The 10421-nt window shown below is 36.5% G+C and overlaps 1 protein-coding gene across 1 annotated transcript; it reads left to right on the forward strand.

The window, feature by feature from the left end:
• The first annotated feature begins 2425 nt into the window (after positions 1-2425).
• On the forward strand, positions 2426-5052 carry LOC142229436 (glucose dehydrogenase [FAD, quinone]-like). Its single transcript, XM_075299997.1, has 2 exons — positions 2426-3181; positions 3247-5052. The coding sequence occupies exons 1-2, from the start codon at positions 2870-2872 to the stop codon at positions 4813-4815; spliced, it is 1881 nt and encodes a 626-aa protein (XP_075156112.1). The 5' UTR covers positions 2426-2869; the 3' UTR covers positions 4816-5052.
• Positions 5053-10421: the final 5369 nt, after the last annotated feature.

A 10421-nucleotide genomic window follows, 5' to 3' on the forward strand; every position in this document is an offset into this window, starting at 1 on the left:
ACGCCTGGACTGTACATGTTTCGGTTCGGGCGAATGAACCTTTCCACAGCCTTTAGTATAGATCTGGCTGGGAGAGATAACTCAATTTTGGGCCCTTTATGCTAACTCCTTATGGAGAAAACATTTGGGAAATTTCCTCTTACAAATTGAATCATCTTTTCTCCCACTGTACATCATGCATTTCATATAACTTGCAAGTCCTTTAATCTTATTTTAATTTCGTTTTGTTACATAGTAATGCAACAACACGAAATTTATTTTTAGAAAGCTAATTTTTTGGAATTCACTTAAGTGGTGAACAGTCGAACAATGCTTATTGTTTCTACAGTCAACTACAACAACTTGTGACAACTTACAGAAACTGGTTTCCAGGATAAAACAACAATTCTAACGCGTACATTAGTCGTGTTTCTATATCTGTCCATAAAGCTCGAAAAATAGTTGTATAACTAGATATAATGCATTTGGACGTCAATTGCCTGTTTTCGGTATCAGGCTAACATGAAATATAAGAAATAAAATTTTGAGAAAATTCTCTATAGAAATAAAATTTTGACAAAATTTTCTATAGAAATAACATTTTGAGGAAAATCTCTATAAACATATAATTTTGACAAATAAAATTTTGAAAAAAAAAAATTGCTATAGAAATGAAATTTTGAAAAATTGAAATAAATTTTAAAACAAAAAAAATCTATAGAAATAAAATTTTGACAAAATTTTCTATAGAAATAAAATTTTTGCAAAATTTTCTACAGAAATAAAATTTTGACAAAATTTTCTATGCAAATAACATTTTGAAAAATTTTTTTAGATTTCCAATTTCAGGCAAATAGAGTAAAAACTGCAATTTCCAGAAGCACAAGATGTGAAGACAGGAGATGGAGCTATATGGGGGCTATACCGAAACATGGACCAATACACACCATCTTCGGCACACTTGTTTATGAACCCAAATTACTTCCAGACTTTGAATTTCACGAAAATCGGATAAAATTTGCGGTGTCTAGAAGCCCAAGAAGTACAACCGCTATATGGGGGCTATACAACACAATGAACCGATATACACCATATTCAGCACACTTATTTATGGAACAAAAATACCTCAGGATTTTGAATTTCGGATTATAATTGCGATGTTTAGAAGCCCAAGAATCCAAATCGGAAGATCTGTCTATATAGGGGCTATACGAAACCATGGACCGCACACATAATTTTGCACCCAAAATACCTATAGATTTTGAAATTCAGACAAATCTGATAAATAGAGGAATGTATAGATCCTCACTGACCCCAAAACTGGGGGTCGGTTTGTATGGGGCCTATATAAAAATCTGGGCCGATATAGCCCATCTTCGAATTTAACCTGCCTGTAGACAAAATACGAGTTTAGGGAAAATTTCAGCACGATATCTTCATTATTGAAGACTGTAGCGTGATTACAACAGACAGAAAGACGGACATCTCTTCGTCTTAGAATTTCTCCCTGATCAAAAAAGTAATCGGAAATCGATATTTCGATGTGTTACAAACGGAATGACAAACTTATTAAACCACCATCACCATTCTATGGTGGTGAGAATAATAAAAAAAGGAATTTACTATTCTGCTTGCAGCAGTATATGGGAGTTGCAGAGGTGATTTTTTTTTTGAGGGTGTAATTGCTGTAGATCAGATGGTATGGGCCATAGGGCTTGAGAAGCCTCTAGGAGGAGCACCCGGTTTTGATTTCCGAATCTTCTTGGAGGTGCAAATTTTATTCGATCTGGTTGAAATGTGATATGTGGTCTGAGCCTATGGCCTCTAACAATAAAAATTGGTCCATATTGGTCTATAATTATATAGCCCCCGTATTAATCGATCCTCAGATTTTACTTCTTGAGTCTCCTCGTAAAGATAATGTCACTTCAAAATATGAATTGAATAAAACTAAAAATCAGTACATTAACATTTAAAAATTACTAAAAAATACCTCGATGTCCAAATTAATTCACGCAACAAAAAATTAATATAGATCCAATTGAAAAATAGGCTTTCAATTCCATAGGAAAATCTCATATAATTGCTAATAAATTTGTAAATTTTTCGTTTGAAAAAAGTGTGCCGTCATTTGTGCCATCTATTATTATGAATGATACTTTTTGCGCCACCCTTTATTTTTGTGCCACTTTTTTAAAAATTATCAATGGTAACACTGGTATCAGTGCCGATGTAGTCCAACATCTTGAAGCGCTATAGGTTTACGAACATTTCAAATATGCAATAAAGAGCTTATTTCCAATATATCTGAAACGTTCTTCAATCTTTTCTTTTGTTTTAGCCCATTGTGACAGTCTGTCTTAAATCGACAGCAGACATAGGCATGTGGTTAAAAAAATATTCACAGGGAATACCTTTTGATTTAAAGTCATAAGTTTGTCACTTCAAGTTTATCAAAATTTTATATATGGTAATTTATGGGAGACATCATGCCAAATCTTGCCATATGTGAGATGACCACGAAAGTAGTTTACCTGAAAAGAGAACAAGAAAATATACAAAAAGAAATATTAATAAAAATCAATAATGCTTGAAAACTAAATCATAATATTTGCGGAAGCTTAAATAAAGATCGTGGGATCAAACAACCGGCCATTTGAATATTGAGATAAAACATAAACATTTTTCGAAAAAAAAAACGCAACACATGGATTAGCCTTTAGCTTAGAGAGAGAGAGAGATCTCATCTTGTATAATTCTAAAACATTTGCAAATCAATTTTCCCCAGCTTCGTGACCAAGCCAAAGTTAGACAACCTAAGAACCAGACTTAATCTTAAGTTTTAAGCATTTGTTTGAAACAGTTGAAGATTGAAACGCCAGCAGTTAAGATGTCGGCATTAACAGCAGCCATGAATTCAACATTAGCAGCACAATGTCCAACAACAAGTGTGGGAGTATTGAATACTTTAGTCTCCATGTTAGTGGAAACCATCTTGACAGCTCAATGCAATGTGGAGAACAATGCAACTTTAATCGATGACTATGCTGATGAGGCTTTGCAAAAAGGTTTGGATTCATTTGATTTTGTAATTGTTGGAGCTGGATCGGCGGGTTCAGTATTGGCTAGTCGTTTAAGTGAGAATACGGAATGGAAAATATTGGTATTGGAAGCGGGAGGAGATCCACCACAAGAATCAGAGGTAAGGGGTTTTTGTGGTCTTTTAATAATCGAGAAAAACTGATCGGAATTGGTTTTTCTCTTTAGATTCCCAGCTTGTTTCATGCTCTACATCATACCCCCTATACCTACAACTATTATGTGGAACCTGGTGAGAAATATTGTAAAGCTTCTAGTAAAGGTCAATGCTATTGGCCTCGGGGCAAAGGCATAGGGGGTTCTGGTATGATAAATGATCTTGTATATGTTCCTGGTACTCGTGAGGATTATGACAATTGGCTGGCATTAAATAACACCGGTTGGGGTTTCGATGACTTATGGCCTTATTTCGAGAAATCTACAACGCCCCAGGGAAGTCCTAGCCACCCTATGGGCTATGTTCCAGTAAACAGTTTCTTTCCCTTTGATCAAGATGTTACTTTTATGATATTTCGAGCAGCAAGTGAAATGAAAAAATCCATTATAGGTGGATTTGAGCCTGACAACATTTTGGGATATTCCCGTCTTATGGGTACTGTGGAGGAGGGCCATCGTATGACTTCTGGAAAGGGGCATTTGGCTAGAGTGAAGCAACGTAGAAATTTAAAAGTTATCAAGAAAGCCCAAGTAACAAAATTGAATTTCGATCCGAATGGTCAACGTCTCATTTCCATAGATTTTGTATTAAGACAGCAACATAATTTAACTGTGAAAGTGGCCAAAGAAGCCATTCTCTCTGCTGGTAGTATAGAAACTCCGAAATTACTTATGCTTTCAGGTATAGGTCGTTCCGAGGTACTAATGCCTTTGAATATTACTCAACTTCATGATTTACCAGTGGGTGAAAATCTTCAAGATCATGTTGGAGCTATGTTCTTTGCCAAACTTGAAGCAGAGCCTGTGGAAAATATGGATATGATGGAAAATCTCTATCAATATCTTGTCTATAACAGGGGTCCCTGGAGTAGCATTGGTGATTTGGGAACAGCTGGTTTTATACAATTGAATAGCACCGATCGTCTGGATCAGCAACCTGATTTACAATTACTTCATAATATCTTTCGAAGAGGTGATACCGTAGCACTACAAACATTCCTCAGTGGATTTGATGTGAAAGATGACATCAAAGAATTTCTTTTAAAACTTCAAGAGAAACATGCCATATTTCTAGCTTTCATTCTACTATCTCACCCCAAATCCCGAGGATCTATAAAAATAGAATCTTCCCATTATCAAGATAATCCCCTGATTGAAGCCAATTATTTTGATCATATGAATGATGGTGAAATGCTGGTTCAAGGTCTTCAATATATGGAAAAATTTATGGAAACCAAAAGTTTTGTAGAAAGAGGAGCCAACGTTGTTCAGCTGCCTTTGAAAGATTGTAAACATCGTGAATTTAAATCTAAATCCTATTGGCATTGTTATTTGAAATTTTTGAGTTCAAGTTATCATCATGTTGTGGGTACAGCCAAAATGGGTTCCCCAGAAGATCCCAATGCCGTTCTTGATGACAGATTAAAAGTAAAAGGTGTGGAGAATTTACGTGTTGTTGATGCTTCAATTATGCCTTTGATAACAAGTGCCAATACCTATGCTCCCACCTTGGCTATTGCTGAAAAGGCTGGTGATTTAATCGCCGAAGATTGGTTGGACAAAAAACCATCTCGGAGATAAAAATGAGATTGCGTATTAATATCATTTATAAAATATGAAGAAGGGTTTTGTGTGATCTTCTCCATTATCCTGTATAAAAGATTTAGTACATAAGAGTTGTTGTAAGTATGAACGTATAATTAAATCACCAATATTTTTTGCATATTGGTTTAGAAAAAGATACTTGTTAAGTTTTTTTATTCGTAAAATTATAAAAATAAACATATTATAAAAAATAATGAAAAAAAATTAAATACCTTCAGTCGTATTTTTTTTTATATTACAACAAAATATTACCCAATTTAAAATATTTCTATATATGCTCAAAAAACTTGAATCCGCCAGGAAATAAGATTTTAGATTATTATTATTTTTTTTTTTAATTTATGAAATTTTTAACTAAAAATACAATTTCGCGTTTAAAAAAATCAAATTCATTTCAATAGCCTAGAAGCAGCTACACTCAAAAAAAAAAAATACTTGGATCCAAAGATTTTGACTTTCCCTTATGTTAAGGATTTTGGTATTGATATCGAGCCAAAGTTGCGTCATCTTTAGAATAGAGATATTATTAGCGACCTATGTGGATTTAAATATAGGATCAAAAAATTCAAATTAGAATACAGATTTTATTTATCGATTTTTCATTATACCCTGCTCCACACTGTGGAACAGGGTATTATAAGTTAGTGCATATGTTTGCAACACCCAGAAGGAGACGAGATAGACACATGTTGTCTTTGGCAAATATGCTCAGGGTGGGCTCTTGAGTCGATATAGCGATGTCCGTCTGTCCGTGAACACATTTTTGTAATCAAAGTCTAGGTCGCAGTTTTAGTCCAATCAACTTCAAATTTGGCACAAGTATGTGTTTTGGCTCAGAATAGATCCCTATTGATTTTGGAAGAAATCGGTTCAGATTTAGATATAGCTCCCATATATATTTCGCCCGATATGGACTTATATGGCCCCAGAAGCAGGAGTTTTACCCTAATTTGCTTAAAATTTTGCACGAGAAGAACAATTAGTACTATAGTCAAGTGTGCCAAATTTTATTGAAATCGGTTCAGATTTAGATATAGCTCCCATATATATCTTTCGCCCGATATGGACTAATACGGTGCCAGAAGCCAGAGTTTCACCCCAATTTGGTTGAAATTTTGCACAGGGAGTAGAATTTACATTGTAGCTATGCATGCCAAATTTGGTTGAATTCGGTTCAGATTTAGATATAGCTCCCATATATAGCTTTCGCCCGATTTACACTCATATGACCACAGAGGCCAATTTTGTGGTCCGTTTTAGTTGACATTTTGCACAGGGAGTAGAATTAGCATTGTAGATATGCGTGCCAAATTTGGTTGATATCGGCTCAGATTTAGATATAGATCCAATATATAGCTGTCGGCCGATTTACACTCATATGACCACAGAGGCCAATTTTGTGCTCCGATTTAGTTGAAATTTTGCACAGGGAGTAGAATTAGCATTGTAGCTATGCGTGCCAAATTTGGTTGAAATCGGTTCAGATTTAGATATAGCTCCCATATATAGCTTTCGCCCGATTTAGACTCATATGACCACAGAGGCCGATTTTTAACTCCGATTTAGTTGCACTTTTGCACAGGGAGTAGAATTAGCATTTTCGCTATGCGTGCCAAATTTTCGCTATGCGTGCCAAATTTAATATCACGTATTTTTTATGTTTGAACTAAGTAGTTTACATTTTATTTTTAGCGCCCCCTACGTATGGTTTTCCAGCAAAAATTTGGTAGTTGTTCCCCAAACTATTAAGCCCATTAGGTTAGGTGGCAGCCCGATATTTCAGGCTCACTTAGACTATTCAGTCCATTGTGATACCACAGTGGTGAACTTCTCTCTTGTCACTGAGTGCTGCCCGCTTCTATGTTAAACTCAATGATAAGGCACATCCTTTTTATAGCCGAGTCTGAACGGCGTTCTACATTGCAGTGAAACCACTTAGAGAAGCTTTGAAACACTCAGAAATGTCAACATCATTACTGAGGTGGGATAATCCACCGCTTAAAAACTTTTTGGTGTTTGGTCGAAACTGGGTTTGAACCCAAGACCCTGTGTATGCAAGGCGGGCATGCTAACCGTTGCACCACGGTGGCTCCCATTAAGCCCATTGAGGGATCCTCCATTAATTTTTTTTTCAATTCCGGTGAAGATTTGTTTACAGAAAATAAAATTTAAAATGCGAAAAATTAAATTTTGGACAATTAAATGACGCAAAAATTAAGTGAAAATCAATAAAAATGTTAAAAGAAACCTCCCAGTAAAAATTTGAAAGTTCTTCCTAAATCATTTCATACAAGGTACATCCAAAAATGTTCTTCCAGTCCATTTTTGTCGAAATCAGAAAAACATATATATGGGAGCTATATCTAAATCTGAACCGATTTCAACCAAATTTGGCACGCATAGCTACGATGCTAATTCTACTCCCTGTGCAAAATTTCAACTAAATCGGAGTTAAAAATTGGCCTCTGTGGTCATATGAGTGTAAATCGGGCAAAAGCTATATATGGGGGATATATCTAAATGTGACCCGATTTCAACCAAATTTGGCACGCATTGCTACAATGCTAATTCTACTCCCTGTGCAAAATTTCAATTAAATCGGAGTAAAAGATTGGCCACTGTGGCCATATGAGTGTAAATCGGGCGAACGATATGTATGGGAGCTATATCTAAATCTGAACCGATTTCTTCCAAAATCCAAAATCAATAGGGTTCTATTCTGAGCCAAAACACATACTTGTGACAAATTTGAAGTCGATTGGACTAAAACTGCGACCTAGACTTTGATTACAAAAATGTGTTCACGGACAGACGGACATGGCTATATCGACTCAGGAGCCCACCCTGAGCATTTTTGCCAAAGACACCATGTGTCTATCTCGTCTCCTTCTGGGTGTTGCAAACATATGCACTAAGTTTAATACCTTGTTCCACAGTGTGGCGCAGGGTATACAAATTGAACTGAGTACCATAGTAAACAAATATTTGGTTGTCATTTTTGTTCACGGGGCAATTTATAGAGCCTTGAAATAGGCCGAAGGATGACTTTAGTGTACAAGGTTAGGTTAAAGTGGCAGCTCGATTAAATTTCAGGCTCACTTAGACTATTCCATTGTGATACCACATTTAACTAAAAGTACCAATTACATATGGGAACTTCTAGTCTTAACCACTGAACCTTCTCTATTATTTACTTTTGCTGAACCAACCAGATTGCTCCAAAAAAATTAACAAACTGCTTAAGTTAACGTTTTCCAGGACCGCCAGTAATCTAAAGCTATATGCTCCTAAAATTCGCTTACGCCTTACACAAAAAGCAGGACACACACGAGGTGTTTAATTGATTCTTTTTCCTCCACATCATGACAGCTTATACAATAGTCATTATACTTCGTACCTATAGTTTTTGCAAATTCGCCTATCAGGCAGCGACCCGTTATAGCAGATATCAGGAGTGCTATCTGACGCCTTGAGAACACTAGCATATCCAGTGTGCGGTTTAAGTTCAAATGGGACCATATTTGCTTGGTGTCGTTACAACCCTTGCAATTCTCCCATCGAATATTGGCCATCATAACAGCCTTCTCACGCAGTAAGAGCTTGCAGGTGGCCAGAGGCATACCAACAGATTCTAGTTCCCCTGGAATATGTAAAGTAGTTCCTAGCCTTGCTAATAGTTCCTAGCCTTGCTAACACATCTGCTTCGCAGTTCCCCGGTATGTTCCTATGACCAGGCACCCATATTAGGTGAATATTGTACTGCTCAGCCATCTCGTTGAGAGATTTGCGGCAGTCCATGGCCGTTTTATAGCTAAGGAATACTGAGTCCAAGGATTTTATTGCAGGTTGACTGTCTGAGTATATATTAATGGCAATATTTTTTGGAACATTACTTCTCAGCCAATTCGCCACCTCTCTTATTGCTAATATTTCTGCCTGAAAAACACTACAGTGATTAGGTAATCTTTTCGGTATTCGAAGTTCAAGATCTTTAGAATATACTCCGAAACCCACTTGTCCATCCAATATGGAGCCATCAGTGTAGAAATCTATATATCGTTTATTCTCCGGGGCCTGTGTGCACCACGACTCACTGTTGGGAATTAAAGTTTCAAACTTTTAGTCGAAAATTGGTCTCGCCAAAGTATAGTCCACTAAATTAGGCACATCTGGCATTATTTTGAGGACCGAACTGCGACCGTAACTTTTTTCCGACCACAGCGATAGCTCGCACAACCGCACAGCCGTTGTTGCAGCTGACTGTTTGGCCAAAATGTCTAAAGGCAATAGATGCAGCATGACATTAAGGAAATTCGTTCCTGTCTTACTGAATGCGCCTGAGATACATAAGCTCCCCATACGCTGAACTTTATCTAAACAAGTCGGTTTCTGAAGTGCCGACCACCAGACTACAACACCATATAGCATTATAGGTCTAACTACTGCGTGTATAGCCAATGTACAATTTTTGGTTTTAGTCCCCACATTTTCCCTATTGCCTTTTTGCACGAGTACAAAGCTACCGTGGCTTTTCACGCCCATTCTTCAATATTAAGCCTAAAATTCAGCTTCCTGTCCAAAATAACGCCAAGGTATTTTGCACACTCACCAAAGGGAATTTCAATACCCCCTAAGGAAATGGGCCTAACCGTGGGAGTTTTGCGATCTTTGCAGTACATGACTAGTTCTGTCTTTGCTGGATTTACCCCAAGACCATTATCTTTCGCCCATTTTTTAGTCATCCGGAGAGCTCTCTGTATAATATCTCTGATTGTGGATGGGAATTTTCCCCTGACTGCTAGCGCCACATCATCTGCGTATACCACCACTTTTATCCTTTCTTTTTCCAGGGAAACCAGAAGGTTGTTTATAGTAACATTCCAAAGAAGAGGTGATAGAACTTCTGTTTGGGGAGTGCCTCTGTTCACATACTTTTGTATGTTTGCTTGTCCTAGTGTGACTGAAATACGTCTCCTTATTAGAAGTTTGTCTAACAGCCTAAGTATACCTGGATCAACATTCAGAGTTGTCAGTCCATTTAATATCGAGCTTGGATGGACATTATTGAACGCTCCTTCGATGTCTAGAAACGTCACGATTGTGTATTCTTAGTGTACAAAAAAATAAGGATAAATTTCCAGAGTTAAATTAATATATTTTATGGATTGACCACTGGGTAATTGAAGCAAAATTTGTAAAACCAAGAATAATGTAAATATCAATCTAAGATAGATGAAATTAATAAAGCATTAAACAAATCTTATATCCAAAGTTTCAATATCTCAGTTAAATTAAAGAGCAATTATTTAAATCAACAGATTTCAAAACTTATAAACTTTCTTTTTATAAATTTGTTTTTATTTAAAGAAATTTTTCCATTCTTTATCAGGGTCTAGGTTGGTCTAGCTATGTCCGTCTGTCTGTCTGTTGAGATCACTCAACATCGTTCGATGTATTAGGCTCACTTAGACTATTCAGTCCATTGTGATACCACATGCCCGATTCCATGTTAAGCTCAATGACAAGGGACCTCCTTTTTATAGCCGAGTCCGAACGGCGTTCCAAATTGTACTGAAACCACT

The sequence above is a fragment of the Haematobia irritans genome, chromosome 3, assembly GCF_050003625.1.
Source record: "Haematobia irritans isolate KBUSLIRL chromosome 3, ASM5000362v1, whole genome shotgun sequence".
NCBI lineage: Eukaryota > Metazoa > Arthropoda > Insecta > Diptera > Muscidae > Haematobia > Haematobia irritans.